Raw genomic sequence first — 19,993 nt, forward strand, 5'->3', positions numbered from 1 at the left:
ATGGAACGAGAAGGAGAAGCACACATTGATCAGCTTTGGATGATTAACCGAGCTGTCTATTATATGATGCCCGCAGACTCAGTGAATTATGAATTGAGTGAGGTTGGAAGAAAGCAGTGGTAGTCTTGCAGACATTTACTATTGGTGTTTGGCAGGGAAGCTCACGTCGGCTTGATAGAGTCAATTTCGCAAAGAGGGCTATGGCTGTATAATATACGACCAGGAGAGCATCTTTCAGAACATTCTTCAGAACATTCCCCGCGTACAACCTAATGTACCAATATTTGAGACGCGCCTCATTAACACAATGCGAGACAACCTGGCCCGCAGTCCGCTTTCAACACCCTGGGAGTCCGGTCACGGTGTCAGCCAAAGTCCATCGGCCTGCACAGCTAGTAGTCGTTACATTCCCAGCAACTAGATCAAAGTTCTGGAAAGTGATGTCGTGGCACGGGAACCTTTGACTACAAGTCAGGCTGACTCGGTTCGTCGTGCCGGATAGCGTCCCGGTGATGTTGGCGAAGACAACATTTGATATCTCCATATTGCTCGTACCGGCATATGACCCATTATCGCCATTAGTTTGGTAAATCGAGGGGGCATGATTCACCCTATCGTAGCGAACGTTTGAGAAGAGAACGTTGCGAATTCGGCCCCAACCGCCGCCGCGGGGTTTTCCTGCGCTCTCATAGTTGTCTTGAGGCACGAGTTCTCCGATCCATGTTTTGAGATAGGTCCCGTAGCGTAAGTCGACCGGTCCACGTTTGAGCTGAGACTTCGTGTTTAGTCAAGTGTCTTCGAGAGAAGTCTTTGGGTAGGTTGGTCTTACCACTAAATCGTCCATAACAAAAACTTTTACGCTGCAGTCCTCGAGGTACTGACCCAAGCTTTCAATCGCAATGCCGTTACCGCCGTTGCAGGTGACGCCTTCCAAGGTAACGTTGTACGATCGGGGCTTGAAGGCAACGCAGTTATCTCCGCCAGTGTAGTTGAAGCCCTTGACGCGAATATTGTGTACATCCATTGTATCTACAAATTTCTCGACAGTAGTAGATTCGGCTGACCTCGGCAGAATCGTTAATTACTTACCAAAGCCATCTGTGTTTTGAACTCAATTGTACCGCGATGGTGCTTTTGTCGAAGTAGTATTGACAGAGATGTTATCGAAGTACATGGCCGTTCCGTTCATGATGTTGTAGGCCCAAAACTGAGGCTGTCTTATGTAGAAGTTCTTGACTGTCACATCACTGACGTTCCAAAGAACGAATGGCTATGTCGAATGATGTCAGCTAATTATCCAATAATAAGGATGTCAGAAGGCGCAGTAATACCATGGTACGGCCTTCAACTGTGGCACCCTTTTCGGCGGTATACCATGCGTCCCCGTTTCCGTGGATACCGCCAGTTCCATAACCGTTGATACGGATGCCATCACCAGAGAGCACGAAGCCAGCACGGCAGTTTTGGTAGAAGATGAAATAGCCATCGGATCTCCAGAAAGTGATGTTGTCAGAGAACTGCCAAGGTCAGCGTCTAGTAGGAAAATCACCCTCGGACCGGGGGTGCTTTTTCTTATAGTACATTCTCCCCGCCATTGAATGTCCACATCATGGACGACGGGGTTGAGCTTTCTATCGATCCAGTAATTCTCGCCCTCGGGGAAGATGACGTTTTCAGATGTGCCGCAAACAGTAGAAGCTTCCAATATGTTGTCCACGTCGCTAAATTTGTCGCCATTGGCAATCAGTGTGCATTGTGGCCGCCCCTGAGCATCAGCCACTGCAACACCAGCGGCTTTTGCAACATTGATGAATCCATAGAAGATAAGGAGGAAGGTAACAGTCTTTGGGCCGAATGACGCCATGTTCGTGAGTTTAAGGTTTTCTTGGTTTCTTTAAGAATTATGCAACAATAACATCAATGAGTTGACCATCGAGTAGGCTTTGTATTATGTTGATACCTTGCTTGCATTGCTTTATCAACGATTCATCCCCAGCTGTCTTCAGCCGCGGTGGACTCACTACGGCGTCCATCTCGTCATTGATGACGCCCCGAAGTACAAGCATTGCCCCGAGATCGCGGAGACGGCGCTTGATCCCGCAGAAAGCTCGTCTACGAATTTCGCGAAATGCCATTCAGAAAATGGCACAATGTCAATTTCGGGTGAGGGCCGCGTATCTCGGACGAAAGAATAAATATGCACCAATCCCGTCACATACTTGGCAGAACTCGAGGTTTCCTTCTGTACGATGTCCCCAAGCCTACCTACCTAATACTGATAGGCCAGCTAGCCCGGCTGCTGATCACTTTCTCGCGACCCCGCATATTGAGCACACCTTGATTCTCACGAAACCCGGTCGCCGGGATATAGGTTCCGCTCGGTAGAGCTTGTGACCACAGCGTAAGCCATCACGAATTTGACTGTATATTTGCGTAGGCCAGCTTTCGAAGTAACAATAGGCCTTGGATAAATTTGAAGAGATAAATCTGAAGAAAAGACCTACCAAGGAATCTTTTCGAAAGTGCTCGTTTTTCTGAAGAATGTTGGAGAGTTTACTGCCAGGTTTCCCAACTCTACATTCTAAATCAGTTCCCCGGGACAGCTGAGATATGCACTTCTAGAAATTTGACTGAGTCGCTGACTCTGCGTCAGGTGCACCATTTTTTTCAACAATGGAGATATAGAGCATAATGTAGTCCTCTCCTATCTACTGGCTTTCCTTGCACAATTTTCGGTCTCTGGGAGTGTGAGATGCGCGAAGTATCTTCTAATTGTAAAGTACCTACATAAGATGACAAGATCTAGGTCGGTCACATGGGATCATGCAAGAGAATCAGGCGGACAAGACACCAGGTCCTTGTGAAATGGGGCATAGTCATCACGGCTGGGGTTTGTAACGCAGTAATTGAGCTTTGGAATAGCTTTAGAATAACGCTTTCACAAGAATATGCCGTTTTGATGTTTCCTTGGATTTGTACTCACGAAGCCTGATGCTTAACTGCACACTTTTGAGTGACAGTTCAGGAAACTAACGCTGTGGATGCCAGCTCGGATGATCCCAGTCGAATTATCTCTCGTGATATCGACCTGATAGACAGCAAAGATCCACAGGGAATCATCAACGAGTTATGGCGTCACTGCACTCTTTTCACCCTAACATATCTGAATCCAAATCTGAGGTGAATATTCTTGTAATTGACAGCCGTCCTCATAGTTATTTCTGGCCCCATAGTCGGGCATGGACTCTATCATGACCTTGCAGCTGAGTCCATTCTTGCTTGTGGGGGCATTTCACGGCGAGTTGCGGATCCGAAGGCCGACATCGTATTTTGATGTCGAGCTGATCGGGCCGTTTCCCCATCAGACAGGAAAGTCTAGATATGCGGCATAAGTTGGAGTGTTCCTCCTCCGGCTCTTACAGATTCCCGAGCGCAAGTTGCTCATGCGTACTTGACAGTACACTGCGGTATTAAGTTAGGTGATGTCATTCCCCCACACAATGTTTTTTCTCGTGAAGTCGCTGTATCCGACGTATCTCGGTGACAAAAGAAGGTTGATAAATATTCATACAACATGACTTGGCCCTGTGGATAAGCCAAGGTTAACCTTGAATCCAAATTTAACTGAAGGGGGGCTCGGATCATGGCTTATTTATGCTTTAGGAGAAGCTTTTGAGCATTTACCCACACACATGCCGGTTTGGACAAGGCCCCCGTTGAAAGTTCCGATTTTCTCTCGTTACGACTCAGTCTAGCGGCTGATACCTGGTCATTCCTAGGTGAGTTGTGTTCCGAGGCACCGAGAGATCTGTCGGATCAAGCATGGCAACTTCCTGAATCTTCAATCAGATATAGATCACACGTGGACTCAGAGAAAACATAACTAGATAAAGTTATCAGGAATAAGTTCGTAAACTACATTCTGCCCGCTACTAAGTTATTGCCGCTGAAATTTCAGCAACTAGATTACAGGGCATAGCACATATGGTCTCATGGCTTTACAACGGAACTGTGTAAGAGAGGAAGGTGAAGCAGAAGGCCAATAAAAGCTTCCATGTCTCGGCCCTTACTAAGAAAGGCGTCATTGTCCGAATCCCCACCCAAGACGAGAGAGTGTGTTTAGCTTCCCGATTCAACGAGGCCATTGACGATAGGAAAATCTTAGATAAGGTAGATTACTTCTATTGTGACATTGGGAGACCCCATTATAGCATCATTCAGGTGAAGCAGATCTACTCACAGATCCACCCTCAGAGACCCTTACGAAGACCCGAAACAAAGCCGAATGGTGTCTCTCGTGAGAATCCTTTTGGCCACGATAGTTGCAGGAACGCAACTTAACTCTTTCGGGCCGTCTGTTTACACAGTCCACAGTCTACCTGTTTGAGAGAGTGCGATCATACGATACAGACTGGTAGCTAAGGATATCGATCTATCTCGTATCTAAGCTAAGTCCGTCAGGGCCGCGGGACCGTGCCGAGTTTGAAAGGCTTTTCGACTCGTAGCCGGTGAAGTACAGAGGGAAAAGACATCTCGAGCATCTCAATGTCTTTATAAAAGACCTGCTACAACTCGCCTTGAAGTCCAGCAGCATTCCATCTGCAGATACTCATCCGTTTCTTCATCCAGCCTTACCTGAATACTTGTCAACCAACTCTGATCGTACAAATACCAGTATCTGAATCCTAAGATGCAACCCGCCACTATTATCTCTCTTCTCGCCCTTGTTGGCAGTGGTCTCTGTGACTGGCCTGCTCCGGGAACTGTCGCTCACGACTCACTCAATCCGGTGGTCGACACTCTCGGTCCCAATGGAAACGTCATCAAGAAGTTTCAGCCGCTGCTTCACATTGCCCATGGCTGTCAGCCTTACCCCGCTGTGAATAAGAACAACCAGATCAGGTAAGTATTTGATCAGGATTTGCGTTTTTCAAGACATGCTGACATGAGGGGAAGCGGCGGTTTGCAGGATACTGGCACCACCGCGGGAGGATGCAAGGACGGCAACAAAGGGCAGACTTACGCCCGTTCCATGTCCCTGAATGGAAAATTCGGAATCATGTATGCTTGGTACTGGCCCAAGGACCAGCCAGCCGACGGCAACGTTGTGGGCGGCCACCGTCACGACTGGGAGACTTCAATCGTCTGGCTTGATTCTGCTTCTGTCAATTCTGCTACCATCACGGGTGGCGCCTGCTCTGGACATGGCAAATTCAAGTTGACCAGCAACCCTCAAAGAAACAGCAACAACGTCAAAGTCGAGTATTACACCCAGGGTGGTTTGGACCATGAGCTGCAGTTCACGAACACTGCGGGTCGAACATACTGGATCTGGGATTGGGATGCCATGGAGCCTATCGTCAAAAGCGCTCTGAACAAGGGGGACTTCAAGAAAGCGAACTGTCCTTTCAACGACAATCACTTTGAGACAAACATGCGGGCCGCCTACGTCTAAGCATGCCGGCGTTGCTGGAGATTAGGGCCTTGGAAGGACTAGCCAACATCAGTCTCTTGGGAATTTGAGCTATTCACAGTTCGAAGTAGCTCGGATACCTTACAATACACTCTGAAGTCAATCTCAAATTTTCATTTACTACTCAATTGACGCACGCCAAAACGACAGCTCGTGTAAATATATATCTTGATCATTTAGGTTAGAAGTCCTTTATTTTACGCCTTTCCACAGATGTATTTAGGACTTGTTGTCACGGCCAAGATATAACCTAAAGCTAGCGGCAATCAAACGTTACGGAGAGTTGAGCATCAATTACCATGAATGTCAGATTCAATTTCTATATTTAAACCACTCCAGATGGCACGTGTCATTGACCAGTGTCTCAGCTGCCCACGTCGCCCTGTCAGTAAACCCCTCTCACTCTTTGGCCCACCTCTCAACTTTACTTTCAGTTATTATGTATGGCAAGGAAGACAATCTACTAAACCTGGTAATATAATTCTCTGAATGCTGTAGAACGGACGAACTGGTTTTTCGAATAATGATAGCTCCTTCCGATGTCTATTCATCGTTTATTGACCATTCCAGCAAGGATCACACCCAAGTTTTTGGGGGAAGAACGAGCTCCAGTTCCGGCTCGGTTTCTCGTTTGAGACCCGTTCACAGACCTTATTCCTAGCTACCACGTGGGTATGTATGCTGACACAGCAAAGTTAAAAGATCAGATCTGAAACCTTCCGGGAGGTCATATTGACGCATGACATCGGGGAGTTGAATGACCTGCCAAATACTGTTCCGTGTCTTACCTCTATGCCGTTATCTTCAAATCCATAGGAGACCTACGTCTGCAAGCCAACATGTCCATTCGCCGCGAAATCGATAAAGACGGAGATCTCATTTTTGTGCTCAGCCGGCTGGGTCTAGACGACTCCGATGTTGCCGAAGACGGTGAAGACGATGTAGACGCCGACGCAAAGCTACTGGAATACGAACAGTTGCAGAACAAAGAACTGAGAGTATCTTCGAAGGTCCTTATGTTGAACTCGCCAGTCTTCAAAGCGATGCTAGGCGGGAAGTTCAAAGAAAGCGCGGAACTGGCCAAGAGCACCGGACTCTCTCTTCCTTACAGTCTTGATCTCCCGGATGACGATGCCGAAGCCATGTCTATCTTGAGCCAGATTCTTCACAATGCCTACGTTACCGAGAGACCAAAGCCGATTGGCCTTGCGAGGCTAGCTTTCGTGAGCGACAAGTATGAATGCACCGGGGCACTCAAGTACTGCGGGATGGTATGGATCAGGGATTGGCTCTCGGATTACGACGAGAATGTGCCGCCAATGTCCGACCTTTGTCACCTTTTGGTCTTCTCGTATGTGATAGACCTTCCTCTGGAATTTTCGGAATTGTCTTGGAGAATCTTTTTACACCACGAAGGGCCAATTTTGCGAACCTCGGAGCAAGTCAGGGTTTTAGCAGACCATCCTCTGCTGAGGCACGATATCATTCGTAAGTCAATTCATTAACAAGGCTCGTGGCATCTCATCTTGACGCTGATCATTTAGAATGTTTGGAGGTCAAAAGACACGAATGCTGCAACACATTCTACAGGGGTCTTGTCAGTCCCATGACATGGACGTGGGACATTTCTCAGAACCCATGCGTGAGATCCGCCAAAGCACTCGCGTCATACATTGAGACTCTTCGAAAGTCCAACATTCTGCCAAAAGATATCGATTTCGCGACTCACAAGTTCTGCAATCTATTGAATACGGCAGTTGCTCTACCCAAGATCACCATGATGGATTTCTCGTGTATAAGGGAGGTTGGAGTTTGTGGCTGTCGTTCGAATAAGTACGCTAACCGTAACTTGTCGTATGAAGTCGAAAAGGAGGCAGACAAGATCATCCAGCAAAGACGGGTGTTCAATTGCCTGGATTGTCTGAAAAGTGAAGGGACATCTGGGAATCAGAGATCATGTCGCATTCCTCATTCTTCACAATAGAGAAGCTGATCTAAGCCCGTGAAGAACGGAAGTAAGTAGAAGGAGCACCAAATGATGGAAAAGATCCTTGCCAGGAGACTTAGGGTGATGGACATCGCAAGGATCTCGAACATAACAAACCTGCGTTCAGAATGATTTATATCACTCATGTAACTGTCATTTATTACTACTTTCAACCTGAGGTTAAGTCAAGGTTGATTTCCCACGGTTAGGGCATCATTGTCTACATCGGCACTTTGCTTGTTAAGCTCAGCTGTGAATTAATCCCCAAGTAACAAACAACATCTTCTGGTCATTGTAACACTGCACAGTCCCTTGCAATCCCAGCTTCCCGTTCCGTGCCATAACACCGTATCTCGTCGTGTAGAAGCGGATGTCGTTCGTGCCAACGTTCATGGGGCTAGCCGCACTGCCAGAGTCGGCATATCTGACGGCAAAGCTGCATGTTCCCGAGCTCACTACAGTAGCCCATCCATTGGAAGAGAAATCCCCAGGCTGCAAAGTCCAAAATCCGTTCTGACTACTGAGAGAGCTCGCAAGCGCCTGGCAGTCTGCTGCCAAAGGCGCGGAAGCTGAAAAGTCCGTCGATGGGTCCTCGGCCAGCTCTCCACACCACTCATCTCTGCCGGAAGAGAAGGGAAACCGTTTGGATAGGCGGACTGGTCGGGTGCCTTCTGATCCCTGGGTGAATCTGATGTTGCGGTTCATGCGTATTGTTGAAGTTGTGCCGTCGGCGTTGGCGAACGTGCGAGGGACCATGCTTTCAGAATCGTCGACCGATGCATTTGCTACTGAGAGCAAGCCAAAGGTGACGAGGCCAAGTACGGACTTGGCTGAGATGTGCATCGTGATTTCGTTGATCTAGTCAATGTTTCATGTGGCGAGGGTTTGTGCTAGATGTTCGTTGTGAGCAATAGTTGGATCTTGGTCTTGATTCGGGTATTCTTTGAGAAGGTTATTAAAGCAGCAGTGAGAATTGATTGGCAATACTCCAAAGATCGAAGCAAGGGAAAACAGAATGGGAAGGGGGTCTTTTATATAAACATCGTCACTAGCAAACAACTGCGCCAATTGACAAAGACAAGTGAAGTGAAGGGATGGGTTGCGCCGAATCACTGCGTGTGATTGACTCCCTGCAACTTGATGTTTGCTGCCAATGGCCGTGCCGCAGGCACTGACTGAATCAGTCGAGCTTACGAGAAATCAGCTCCGTGACGAGCGCGGGGTCCGAAAATGCCAAGTGATTCGCTATGAGATGTTTGCAAGGCCATGGCTCCCGATGTTTTATGAGAGGGCCCCGCATTGCGACTGCAAAGCGGACTCGTTATGTGAAGATGATCGGGGGCGGTCTCGCGATGCTGTTGGGCAAAAGAGTTTACGTGATGGCCCCGAGTGTGATAGTGACGGGAAACGGCCCCCGGGAGAGCGAGGATTGGCACCGGAAGCGCCCAGGGCGGAGGTGACATCAATGCGGTACATATGTGCCCCGTGGAGACCAGCCAATGACAACGCTACACCATCATGTTGGTTTGGTTTAAGGATCTGCAAGCGTCCCCAGCTAGGGTGATGAGAGCTAGATTCGTGCATGAAATCAAAGTGATGATTTGGGGCCTGTGGATTGGCAAATCCCCCTGAATTGAGGGATTCAGGTCAGGGCCGTTGGAGACTTTGGGGTTCTCTGGCCGAAGGCCGCATGATTGCTCACAATTGGGGGTGCACACTGCACAGTGTGACCAGCAACATCGTGCGATGAGGCAATCAGGCAGTAGGCCTTTGATTGCTACGTGCCCAAAAGGCCATCTTACTTGGAACAATGACAGCTCGCTAATAGCTTGTACTTGGCTCCGTCTCGCCTGGGTTCAGTGAGACAGTATCGATCAGGCAAGTGATCGAGCAACGTCGGCCTCCAGACTCGATACTGCCTGTCTAACAGCATGCATTCCATTCACATCGTCTTCAATGAACCTCGTCGCTTCGTAAAGGTGGGGCTGTCCTTCGGCAAGGAAGAGCTTCACCTTGCTTTCCCCGAGACAATGAACCATGTGAGTGCTCACACAGAGGCCAACATCTTCATCAGCGTCACCCTGTATAATGGTCGTGTGTGGCCACGCTGCAAGTCTACGCTTGCCCCCTCGGCCTTAGCCCACTCGTAACCTGGGTCAACTTCACCAACAAGATTGAGAAACTCGTTTCGGTAGAGGTAGTAGTCATAGAGACATCCTCGGGGGAACTCGTCGCAGTTGCCATCATCTGAGATAGGGAGCGGAGGCAGTGCGAACTCAGTGTTCTTGGTGCCGTCTTGAAGGATCTTGTCGACGTGAAAGACCCGTGGGTTATTCGCTGATGTTGTTCCTATGGATACCGGCGTGGACAGGTGATGGCTCATTTGCGCTTCGTGTATGGGTTCTGGTGGAAGTAAGACTGAAGAGCTGAAGAATGGATGACGGAAGGTAGTGATGCCGGTGATTGATAACAACGCAACGGGAGATGGCTCGAGGTGATGGGCTGTCAGGGATGCCATGAAGAAACCTAGAACTAGAGTCAGGACTTTGAGGATAAGTGGATTCCGTGAAGGCTTTCTTACCCGAACTTGATCCGCCTACGATCACATTTCGTTTTGAGGCAAATTCATCTATAACTCCCCAACATCTCGCAAAGCAGTAAGCGTCTGTGGCATCTTGGAGCAGACCTGAAGCTTCGGCCTGGGGAAGCTTCCGATAACTCGCACTAACGAAGACCCATTGATTCTTGAAGCAGATCTATTGCGGCAAGGTCAGCTACTTTGTCGGTTGAGGAAGCAAGATCTATGTGGGACCACGGGTAGTTGTCGATGAAGATGAAGGGCTCACCTGTACCAGCCAAGGTGGAACGCATTCCCTGGAACCGCTCACGAGGCCACCTGAGTGGAAGTACAGGAAGACGGGAGAACTAGACGGATATTCGCCAGACGAGTACACATCGCACTCGAGCGGAATAGTGCGTCACGCGAAGACATGGGTGGTTTTGGTCAAGCGATGAGTGTCCCGTAACGCTGGTGCCGACATGTTGTCTCAGTGCAGAAGGTAGATGGATGAATATTCTTGGGAAAGGAGATGAGAAGCTCAGCTGGGATTGTGGGGGAAGAGTGACTGGTAGCCGTGCCCAAGAGGCAGAGGTAAGCAGATCATGGTGGCGCTCATGACGGACATCATGAGATTCAATAGTGTGAGATGTGATAGGATGATTTGATGCAATGGCTGCGACCTTTTGGCGGGGGATCTGGTCATGTCGCCTCACAGTAAGACGGAGCAGTTTATTAGATTTCATCCAGCCACACACCACGGTACCGGTGGTATAAGATACATGAAATGAGAGCTGCACCAGCCACAGATGAGCAGCGCATGAGCCACAGCTTCTCTTTTGCCGATCGACTGGAGTCTGGAGACAACAGACGGGAAGCACCGCATTGGGGCTGAAGATGTGCAGGAGCCATAGAGAACTTGAGAATTGGAGCAGAGGAGGGGCCGCGGGCAAGAGCGGGCAGGCGGGGTAGAAGAACTGGACTTTCACCCACGTAATCAAGAACTGATATACAGAGTACGTACAAGGCGGTGAACATGTAGATGCCAGATCAGGACTAGCATCATTGTTGTTCGCTGCGGGATGGTTTTGCCGGTCTCCCGTCCTCACCGTATTACGGCATTCCCCTCTCCATTGACTCCTTATTGCCAATTGCCTCTGACCGCTGGCGTTCCTAAGCCGGGAATGGACATGGCAATCAGTACGTAACCGCAGACAAAGCATCCCGGTCGGCTCTGCCCGTAGAACAAGCATAGGGAAGGTGGGAGGGTGGTATCGTCGAATCGAGTTCCGCTGACACACAACTTTGAAGAGCCCCAACGCATTGATGTCACTCCGATCCTTGGACCTTGGGACAACTGCGGATCTGGAATGCTAATCCTTGCAGATAACATTCACCGACCGCTTCGTTCCTTCGTGCTTCCCAAGCGACCTTTTACTTTTTGGGGCCTTTTTGGTGCTAGCTCTCAGTCCCGGCACCACCACCGGCACCAGTCCGCTCGCTCGCCTCTTTCACGGTCGCGAGCCACAACACCTCCAATCTCTCCGTCGCAAATCTTTGACCACCGAGTCAGCCTTGCTGTGACAAATTTTCCTATCATGGTTCAGCCTGGCACTGCTCCAACAAACTGATACTCGGCATTTCTATCCCCATCACCGTCTTTCCCGTCCCGAATCTCGACCTTCCGTCTCTACCCGTAGCCAACATCTGCAACCTACCTTAGACTCGAGACGAATACACTGTAACCTCCCTTAACATCAAAACAACAACACCAACAAGACCGCTATTGTGCCGTATATACGCATAATCCAAAAGAACCTCTGAATCGATCTACATCTCAAGATCCAGTCTCGCTTAACCCACCCCGCCAATCTCATCTGAGCATTTCTCTAGCTCTCTCTCTCTCTGCTGCCCCTCGCCGCATGAACCTGTAACGTCATCCTGTTTGGGGGTAACGAAAAAATGTCAGGTAGCCGACCACAGCCGAGTCGCACTCCTTCGCAAACAACGCAAACAACACAGACAACACACCGCCCAGCAAATCCTAGCGGTTTGCGCCAGAGCTACACCATGGGCTCTCCCATCCAATCTCCAAGCTCTCTCGGCGGCGAATCTGAATACTTGAGCACTCGCGAGGATGCCACCCCGCTTGCAACCCCTCTTCCTAACGACAACGAACCTCGCGATCCTTCGCGCACCGGCTTCAGCCTAAACCGACCGAACACGTTTCCGCCGAGCGAGTCCACGAGCCTCTTGCAGAACGTTCTCATCGACAACCCACTACCTAACAGCTACCCTCATGGGACCTTCTCGCCGCGACCCGCCAGTCCTGCTGGTAGCATGGATCCCGACTTTGACAGAGCGTCGTCCTCAGCGTCGGAAATCCCAATCTTGGACCCTGTCCTGACCGCGATCACGGGCGACGACCATTGGAGAAAGCGATTCGTGAGGAAGATAAAGAGCAAGAAGATGCACTCTTCGAGAACTTTAGCAGAGCAGGCCGGCTTCAAGGATACTGTTTGGATGTGAGTTGGCCAAGGAGGTGGAGCTTTCTGGCGCTCAAGTCTGCTTGCTAACTTTGTTTCTTTTGCAGGTACCTTTCGTACTACATCCCTCTTTTGACCTGGCTGCCGCAGTACCAATGGTCGTATCTAAAGGGAGACCTTGTTGCAGCTTTGACGCTCGCCTCCCTCTACTTACCCATGGCTTTGTCCCTCGCCGACAACCTCGCACATGTTCCTCCGATCAATGGCCTGTATGCCTTCGTCTTCAACCCATTCGTATACGCCGTTTTCGGTAGCGCGCCTCAGATGGTAGTTGGTCCGGAAGCTGCTGGCTCCTTGTTGGTCGGGTCTGTGGTCAGAGGTAGCATCGACCATGACAAAGGCGACGAGTACAACGCTGAGGTCCAGGCGAAGATCTGTGGTGTCGTGGCGGGTATGGCTGGTGCCACTGTCTTCCTTGCGGGTCTCGCCCGCCTGGGCTTCCTCGACAGCGTTCTCAGCAAGCCATTCCTGCGCGGCTTCATCTCTGCGATTGGCTTCGTTATTGCGGTTGACCAGTCCATTCACGAGCTTGGTCTTGCAAAGTATGCGGCAGAAATGGGTGTGGGCCATGGAAGCAGTATGGACAAGCTAGAATTCATCTTCAGCTCGTTCGACCATGTTCACAAGCTTACCTTCATGGTTGCTGGAATCAGCTTCGTAATCATGATGACTATGAGGGAGCTCAAGAAACACATGGTACCCAAGTACCCTGGGGTTGCGTATATTCCCGACCGTTTCTTCGTCGTGGTCATTGCCGCAATTCTCTCTTGGCAGTTCGACTGGGAGAGCAAGGGAGTTGAGATTCTTGGGCCGGTCAAGGCGGCTTCGGGTCATCTTTTCCAGTTCCGATGGCCCTTCCAGACTTCTCACATGGAGCATATTCGTGAGGCGATGGGCACATCTTTCTTGATTGCACTCCTGGGATTCTTCGAGTCGTCCGTCGCAGCGAAAAGTTTGAGCAGCTCTGACAGCCCGTACGGTATCCAGCTGAGCCCCAACAGAGAGCTTGTCGCTCTGGGCGCCGCCAACATCGTCGGAGCTTGCTTCATGAGCTTGCCCGCCTTTGGAGGTTATGGTAGAAGCAAACTGAACAAGCAGACCGGCGGCAAGACGCCAATGAGCTCCATCTTCCTCAGTCTGATTACGCTTCTGGCCGTATTCTTCCTGTTGCCGTACTTTTACTACCTTCCCGTAAGTTTCTACTTCCCCGGAGTATCTCATCCATCTAACATTCTCAGAAACCGGTCTTGTCGTCCATGATTACCGTTGTAGCATGGTCCCTACTCGAGGAGGCCCCACACGACATTGCATTCTTCTTCAAGATTAGAGGCTGGACCGAATTGGGATTGATGCTCATTATTTTCGTGTCGACAATCTTCTACTCGCTCACTCTTGGAATGGCAATTGGCGTTGGTCTGTCTTTGCTCCAGGTCATCCAGCACTCGACCCGTCCCCGCATTCAGATTCTGGGCCGCATTCCCGGTACACAACGCTTTGAGAACGCCGAGCTTAACCCCGATAGGCTAGAGTTCGTTGAGGGCTGCCTGATTGTCAAGATTCCCGAGCCCTTGACCTTTGCCAACACGGGCGAGCTGAAGGCGCGTCTTCGAAGACTGGAGCTTTACGGCACGAGCATGGCGCACCCTGCGCTGCCGAGACTGCGCGCGGAGCAACACAACAAGAACGTCATTTTCGATATCCACGGTGTCACTTCACTGGACGGGTCGGGAACGCAGGTGCTGTTGGAGATTGTTAGCGGGTATAGAGAGCGTGGTGTTAGAGTCTTCTTCAGCCGCGGTCCCACGAACCCGCGCCATCACATCTGGAGACTCATGAGACAAGCGGGCATCATAGACCTGGTCGGCGGGGAGTCACACTTTGTGACGGATGTTCAGGAGGCTTTGAAGTTGACCGAGTACGAGAACAGCATCAGCGAAGTCGCGAATGCTTGAAAGCGGAGCGCAAGCCTGTCGGCTTTCAATCGTCGGGTGCATGAGAGTCAGTGTGTAAGTAGAATGGGCGTGTTTTTGGTCACCAGCATTTTGGAGCGAGAAAAGGCGTTCCGATTTTCAGTTCTTGCAGGATATCTGTTCGCCTTACGAAGCATACTTTATGCTTAATGATTCGCAACGAGAGCGTTATGGATACGTATATAGACAGTATATATTAAAAGCGGTGCGATAGGTTTTGCAAGTATGTCTCAGGGCCGAGTTGCTAGTGACATGTGTATTCCATCGATAGATTCCAGTATGGCGAGACTAGGTTCGTTGTTTGCCGTCTTGATCTTCACTAGCATTTACTGGTATGCAAGATCACCAAAGCTGCTAATGTGGATAAAACTTCATACGAAATAGATGGCACATTGGGCTGACACAGTGATCGTACAATCATTCACATTCTCAGCTGCTTGTTTTTCCAATATTTACTTTCACGAAGCCTCATTGACAAACAGACCCGCCATACCCTGTCCCGTACCAATACACATGCTCGTCAACAGAATCTTCTTCTTCGTCCTGCGCAGCTCGCTCAGGCCGGTGACAATCTGCCGCGCGCCCGTGGCGCCGAGCGGGTGGCCCAGGGCGACGGCGCCGCCGCGGGGGTTCATCTTGGCCCAGTCGAGGGCGAGCTTGTCGCGGCAGTAGACGGCCATGCTGGAAAAGGCCTCGTTGATCTCGACGACGTCGACGTCAGCGAGGGCGAGGTTGTGTTGGGCGAGCAGCTTGGGGATGGCGACGGACGGGCCAATGCCCATGATGCGCGGGGCCAGGCCGGCGACGGTGGAGCCGACGTATTTGGCGATGATGGGCTGGCCGAGCTTGATGGCTGTGGAGCGCTTCATCAGGAGAACGGCGGCAGCTGGGTAAAAAGTTAGCATACTCTAACGAATTGTAGTTTAAGAATATGAGCGTAAGGACTCACCTCCGTCAGTGACCTGACTGGCGTTGCCTCCGGTGGTAGTGGGACCCCACTGCGGGAACGCGGAACGAATCTTGCCCAGGCTCTCGGCTGTCGTTCCAGGCCGGATGCCCTCGTCGCGGGTAAGAGTAACCTCCTTGACGTCGCCGTCGGGGCCGACAATCTTGGTCTTGATGGGCACAATCTCGTCGTCGAACCAGCCCGCATTCTGCGCCCTCTCGGCTCTCTGGAAACTCTCGGCGGCGTACTTGTCGAGTTCCTCACGGCTCAGGTTGAAGTCGCGCGAGACGTTCTCCGAGGTCCAGCCCATGGGCTGCATGCAGTCAGCCGACTCCTGGGACTGGGAGACGACGGCCTCGTCAAAGGGCTGGTCGAGGGCGTCACCGCCAATGGTCATTTGTTCGGCGCCCATGCCGATACCGACCTCGATGGAGCCGGCGCTGATGGCGTTGGCGATGTCGGCGGTGGCCTTGAGGCCTGAGGAGCAGAAGCGGTTTATGGAGGAGGCGCCGGCGGTGTTGGGGAAGCCTGCTGCCAGGGCAGCGGCGCGGAGCTTGTAGGCGGCCTTGCCATCGGAGACCTATGGGAGTCAAAGGGTTAGCGGTTTATTATGTTGGAGTAGGAGGATGCTGTTTGTCCGTGGCTACACACATTTCCCATGCAAATATCCTCAACCAGGGCGGGGTCGAGGTTTGATCGTTCGCGGACCTCCTTGAGGAGGGCGTACACCATGTACTCGAGGGTCGTGTCCTTGAAGCCGCCCTTCTTGGCCTTGGCTAGAGGCGTACGGACGGCTAATGTAATGACGATATCGTCGGGGTTCTTGGAGGTGCTGTAGGGAGAACACAATGTCAGCTCTTTGGTCTGTTCGACGTGGGTGGTGATACTCCGAATCGGAGCCACGCAATCACATGTGCGCAAAGGGGCCGTACGTACATCTGGTTGAGGGCGCTACCTGGTGCCAGGTGCTTCACAATGGATCCGATTCTCTCAAGAGCCATGATGTCTGATATGGTGTGGAGATATTACGACGACGACTTTGCTTTTTTTTTCCAGAGACAAGGGAAGACCGAGGACAGAGAAGAAGTGAAGTTAAGGGGAAAATAAGCTCGAGAGTTTGGTCGACAAGTAATTGAAAGGAGGGGGGCCAGCAGCGTCAAGTAGTCAAGTAGACATGGTTCATGACGGCTTAGCTGCCGGCAATCGTGTCGGGGCTCGGGTCTTTCCCCAGGCGTTGTGTTCCAGCCCAGACCAGTGGGCTGTGGGGGAGTCAATTGGACCGAGGCATCTCGGCCACAGAGCCGGCCAGTAGGAGTCGAGAACCTGAGTAATGGGGGTCCCCATGGAGTCTGGGGTGCAGTAGCGCGGAGGATATCATCTGTTAGCTCACTGTGGCCTCTTACGAGTAAATCCTAACACCCAGTAACATCTTTCGCCGAGGTCATTCTTTGCCAAAAAAATACCGTCCGCCGGCTACGTCTTGCTGCCATCGCATCGCAGCGAATCCCGGTCTTACTGGCCGTCACCGGCTTGACAGCCACTGCCGTTGAATTGCTGACCAACACGGCCTTTTATCAGATGACACTTGGTTCGACTTTGAGTTCGTGACCATGTTCGGTATCAAAGTCAAACCCCACGGCTTACCCTGCCAATGCCGGCCATAGGCCGAGGATGCCATAAAGTACAAGGGATAAAAGATATAGTAATCAACGATACCACTTTGTTCAACATCATCATACGTATCGTAAACATTCTTAACGTCGTCAATCTTATTCGTACCCAGGCATCTCCCAACTGCCTTCTAATCCTGATGCGACACCTTTTCGTCGCTCTTTGTACCTATGGGTCGCGTTCTATAACCCGATATAAGAAGAAACATTAGAAAATATGTGGAAAGGAAACAGGAGAACACGCCTGGTTCCGTCTATATGGTGAACAAGTTCCCACGGGTTGTATATACCCCGCCCTACATCGTCATGAAATAGTACTGGGCAGTCCCACATCTCGTGTTGATGAGGACCGAATCTACAGATTGCCGGTTTTGATCATGAGGTGAAAGTGAAGACGGCGCCGAGCATAGTCGCCGCCATCGCGGTAAGCATCGGTGCGCCTCCACGAACAGCGGCGCTACTGTCACCAGACGTCGGCTTAACCCCCGTGGCGCTCTTGCCGAGGTACCATGAGCCAATGTCTGTCAACTTGCCATCGTTGTTCAAAAATGAGGCGTTGGGGCCAACGTTGCTGGTCTTGGAGCGGAAAGCACCAAAGTAGGTGTAACGCTCAATATAATCAATGCGGTCAAAGTACTCGGCACTCATGTTGTAAAATTCCTGGGTATTTGAAAGGTCCTGGTTGGCATAGGCATACTCAGTGATCCAGATCTTGGTATCGGGGAACCTAGGTAAATATCAGCATCACACGGACAGCACACAGCATGAGAGATGGATGATAACGTACGCTGCGACACGTTCGCCAATGTGGCTGGCCAGGCCTCCAAAGTTATCGTACCAATGCACCGGGAGGAAGTCATATGTGCAGTTCTTGGTCTCCGAGTCGGTGCTAATGAGCGCGGAGCAGTTGCCCAGGAATTGCTTCAACCAGGGCAACCCGCCCGGTGCGCCGGTACAGGCAGGAAGGCCGACCTTGACACCAAGCTCTTGCAAGGGAATGAAGTTGGCGACCCAGGCCTTGGCAGCGATGGAGGGAGCTACGTCACTGCCACCGTATTGTGAGGGACCATCAGGTTCATTGAAGCCCAAAGCGTGGGTGATGTTGATGCCCTTGTCTTTGATCAGGCTCGTCACGCTCTTGAGGAATGCCGTGTCTTGGGGGTTCGATGAGACACCCCACATCATGGGTACGAACTCGAACTCGGCCTGAGTTTTCCCCGAGAAGGCCGGGCTTGGGATTTCCTGGTAGTTGTAATACCACGTCAGATCGGAGCCTGACTGAACCCATACTTGGTTATCCTGAGGCCAATTGGAGTTCGGGGTGAAGACGAGACCACGTTTCGAGGAGGATGTCGCTGCCACAAGGGGCACCAAGGCGAGGAGGAATGTGGAGAGCATGGTGGGCGGGTTCAAGGTTGAGGCTCGAGTGGGTGAGACCCGGTTGAACAGTGACTGGGGGCCGGGCGGTTCAGATCGATTCGATTTGGGTGGCCCTTTGAGGCAAAAGCGACGACGGATGTCGCAGGGGCTGTGGTTTGCTATTTGGAGTGTATTGGGTTCGGAATTGACAATGGGACTCGGCTATCGTAGTGTTTTGCAACGTTGGACAAGAGAGGCAATCTTGATCCCTGCGTTTCCGTCTTTGTCGACAACAACTGTATATGAACGAGTGTGGAGAGCGGCAGAATTAAGGTAGGGATATTCTGGTGGTGATGGGAGGCAGGGCGATCAGCAAGAAGGGTTACGAAAAACGAGTGACAATGGATGGTTTAAACAGAATTGCCTTCCTCAAAGAAACGAAGTCGTAAGCACAAACAAGGCAGGAGGCGGAGCTGAAGAGAGAGGAAGTGTGAAAGAAACGGCAGCTCGGAGGGAGGAGGGGGAAGAAGAAGAGAAAACAGGAATGAAAAATCCCATGTTGGCGGTGCCGGCGTTGGCGTTTACTGGTTTGGCGTTGCCGCTGGCGTTTGGCGTTGGGACTGGCGCAGGCACTGGTGCGTTCTGTACGTCAGTAGCGTGTCTTGGATGTCTTTGCGCGATAAGGGCCATCTTCAGCTCTGCATCTCACCGGGCTATTGACCGTGAGGTAAGGTACCTTCAGGTGCTCAGGTAGGTAGGCAGGCTGTGGACATGATTACGGATACGTCGGTCGGTGGGAGTGGAGGGGCGAGAGAGAGAGAGAGAGAGAGAGAGTGTGTGTGTGTGTGTGACAGTCAATAATACCACCCACCTGCCGCCAAGCTGAGGTGGTTGAGCTACTGCGGCGCCCGGGCTGGGCTGGGCCGATTGCTGATATTATTGAGGGTTGATGCCTTTGTCCATTAGTCTTGGCCAAACGTCTACCCAATGGCGCGTTCTGTGCTGACCTTGGGCGGGCAAAAGACGTGTTACCCCTGGATTCTGGGCATGGCCGCCGTGGAACTTGGGTCTGTAGGTACTTGTAGCTGACTGTCACTTCATTCATCAAGTTGGCCTCATCCCAAGACTCAGGAGTACCGGTTCATAGGTGGATGATGGATGATGGATGACGGATGATGGATGTGTTCTTTCCAGAAACATTCTCAGGGGTTCTTGCTTCTTCCACGCAGTTGCCTATCACGATCGGCCATTTTCATTGACAACGGGAAACAACGAAACAAAGAAAGTCAGGCGAGGAAGGAGAACAAAAAAAAAAAGAAGGAAGGACCCTGGCGTACCTGACCCTCTTGGCTCTTGCCCTCGTGGAAATACGACGTGGGACGGTGGGCCCGGCTAGATGGCTCCTGCGCGCCGAGCGCCACTCATTAAACTGGACGCTAGTCCTTGCTGGTTCATGGAAATAATGGGTCTTGCCTATCCGTGGAC

General features: G+C 51.2%; 8 protein-coding genes across 8 annotated transcripts; 3 read left to right on the top strand and 5 right to left on the bottom strand.

Annotated features, from left to right (window-relative positions):
• Positions 1 to 337: 337 nt before the first annotated feature.
• Positions 338 to 1,864, bottom strand: BDP55DRAFT_772837 (putative galacturan 1,4-alpha-galacturonidase C; the record flags this gene model as incomplete). The annotated part of the gene is made up of 5 exons (XM_060581146.1): positions 338 to 769; positions 830 to 1,064; positions 1,122 to 1,270; positions 1,332 to 1,517; positions 1,607 to 1,864. The coding sequence occupies 5 exons, from the start codon at positions 1,862 to 1,864 to the stop codon at positions 338 to 340; spliced, it is 1,260 nt and encodes a 419-aa protein (XP_060423798.1).
• A 2,826-nt stretch (positions 1,865 to 4,690) lies between these two features.
• Positions 4,691 to 5,455, top strand: BDP55DRAFT_563855 (necrosis and ethylene-inducing protein and ethylene inducing peptide; the record flags this gene model as incomplete). The annotated part of the gene is made up of 2 exons (XM_060570280.1): positions 4,691 to 4,902; positions 4,957 to 5,455. The coding sequence occupies 2 exons, from the start codon at positions 4,691 to 4,693 to the stop codon at positions 5,453 to 5,455; spliced, it is 711 nt and encodes a 236-aa protein (XP_060423799.1).
• An 857-nt stretch (positions 5,456 to 6,312) lies between these two features.
• Positions 6,313 to 6,978, top strand: BDP55DRAFT_697902 (uncharacterized protein; the record flags this gene model as incomplete). The annotated part of the gene is made up of 1 exon (XM_060577733.1): positions 6,313 to 6,978. The coding sequence occupies one exon, from the start codon at positions 6,313 to 6,315 to the stop codon at positions 6,976 to 6,978; it is 666 nt and encodes a 221-aa protein (XP_060423800.1).
• A 728-nt stretch (positions 6,979 to 7,706) lies between these two features.
• BDP55DRAFT_697903 (putative necrosis-inducing factor-domain-containing protein) lies at positions 7,707 to 8,303 on the bottom strand (the record flags this gene model as incomplete). Its single annotated transcript, XM_060577734.1, has 1 exon — positions 7,707 to 8,303. The coding sequence occupies one exon, from the start codon at positions 8,301 to 8,303 to the stop codon at positions 7,707 to 7,709; it is 597 nt and encodes a 198-aa protein (XP_060423801.1).
• A 962-nt stretch (positions 8,304 to 9,265) lies between these two features.
• On the bottom strand, positions 9,266 to 10,435 carry BDP55DRAFT_757056 (uncharacterized protein; the record flags this gene model as incomplete). The annotated part of the gene is made up of 3 exons (XM_060580777.1): positions 9,266 to 9,986; positions 10,042 to 10,216; positions 10,307 to 10,435. Coding segments are annotated over 3 exons (783 nt in total), but the record flags the coding sequence as incomplete, so codon positions are not given.
• A 1,379-nt stretch (positions 10,436 to 11,814) lies between these two features.
• BDP55DRAFT_367143 (sulfate permease) lies at positions 11,815 to 14,753 on the top strand. The gene is made up of 3 exons (XM_060567085.1): positions 11,815 to 12,542; positions 12,611 to 13,754; positions 13,802 to 14,753. Exons 1-3 carry the CDS (start codon positions 11,980 to 11,982, stop codon positions 14,513 to 14,515), a joined length of 2,421 nt encoding a protein of 806 aa, XP_060423803.1. The 5' UTR covers positions 11,815 to 11,979; the 3' UTR covers positions 14,516 to 14,753.
• BDP55DRAFT_680659 (acetyl-CoA acetyltransferase) lies at positions 14,752 to 16,807 on the bottom strand. The gene is made up of 4 exons (XM_060576125.1): positions 16,416 to 16,807; positions 16,131 to 16,311; positions 15,483 to 16,059; positions 14,752 to 15,419 (listed from the first exon to the last, which is right to left on the bottom strand). The coding sequence occupies exons 1-4, from the start codon at positions 16,478 to 16,480 to the stop codon at positions 14,992 to 14,994; spliced, it is 1,251 nt and encodes a 416-aa protein (XP_060423804.1). The 5' UTR covers positions 16,481 to 16,807; the 3' UTR covers positions 14,752 to 14,991.
• Positions 16,808 to 17,524: 717 nt separating this feature from the next.
• BDP55DRAFT_733553 (glycosyl hydrolase catalytic core-domain-containing protein) lies at positions 17,525 to 18,547 on the bottom strand (the record flags this gene model as incomplete). The annotated part of the gene is made up of 2 exons (XM_060580103.1): positions 17,525 to 17,876; positions 17,937 to 18,547. 2 exons carry the CDS (start codon positions 18,545 to 18,547, stop codon positions 17,525 to 17,527), a joined length of 963 nt encoding a protein of 320 aa, XP_060423805.1.
• Positions 18,548 to 19,993: the final 1,446 nt, after the last annotated feature.

Source organism: Colletotrichum godetiae, assembly GCF_030913485.1.
Source record: "Colletotrichum godetiae strain CBS 193.32 chromosome Unknown BDP55scaffold_65, whole genome shotgun sequence".
NCBI lineage: Eukaryota > Fungi > Ascomycota > Sordariomycetes > Glomerellales > Glomerellaceae > Colletotrichum > Colletotrichum godetiae.

Bases quoted from the DNA above. Each gene is read 5' to 3' on its own strand.
- BDP55DRAFT_367143 (XM_060567085.1), top strand. From the start codon at position 11,980: ATGTCAGGTAGCCGACCACAGCCGAGTCGCACTCCTTCGCAAACAACG. The intron at 12,543-12,610 runs GTGAGTTGGCCA...TTTCTTTTGCAG, and splicing joins TTCAAGGATACTGTTTGGAT to GTACCTTTCGTACTACATCC. The intron at 13,755-13,801 runs GTAAGTTTCTAC...TAACATTCTCAG, and splicing joins CGTACTTTTACTACCTTCCC to AAACCGGTCTTGTCGTCCAT.
- BDP55DRAFT_680659 (XM_060576125.1), bottom strand. From the start codon at position 16,480: ATGGCTCTTGAGAGAATCGGATCCATTGTGAAGCACCTGGCACCAGGT. The intron at 16,312-16,415 runs GTACGTACGGCC...TTCTCCCTACAG, and splicing joins GGTAGCGCCCTCAACCAGAT to CACCTCCAAGAACCCCGACG. The intron at 15,420-15,482 runs GTGAGTCCTTAC...CTTTTTACCCAG, and splicing joins CAGTCAGGTCACTGACGGAG to CTGCCGCCGTTCTCCTGATG.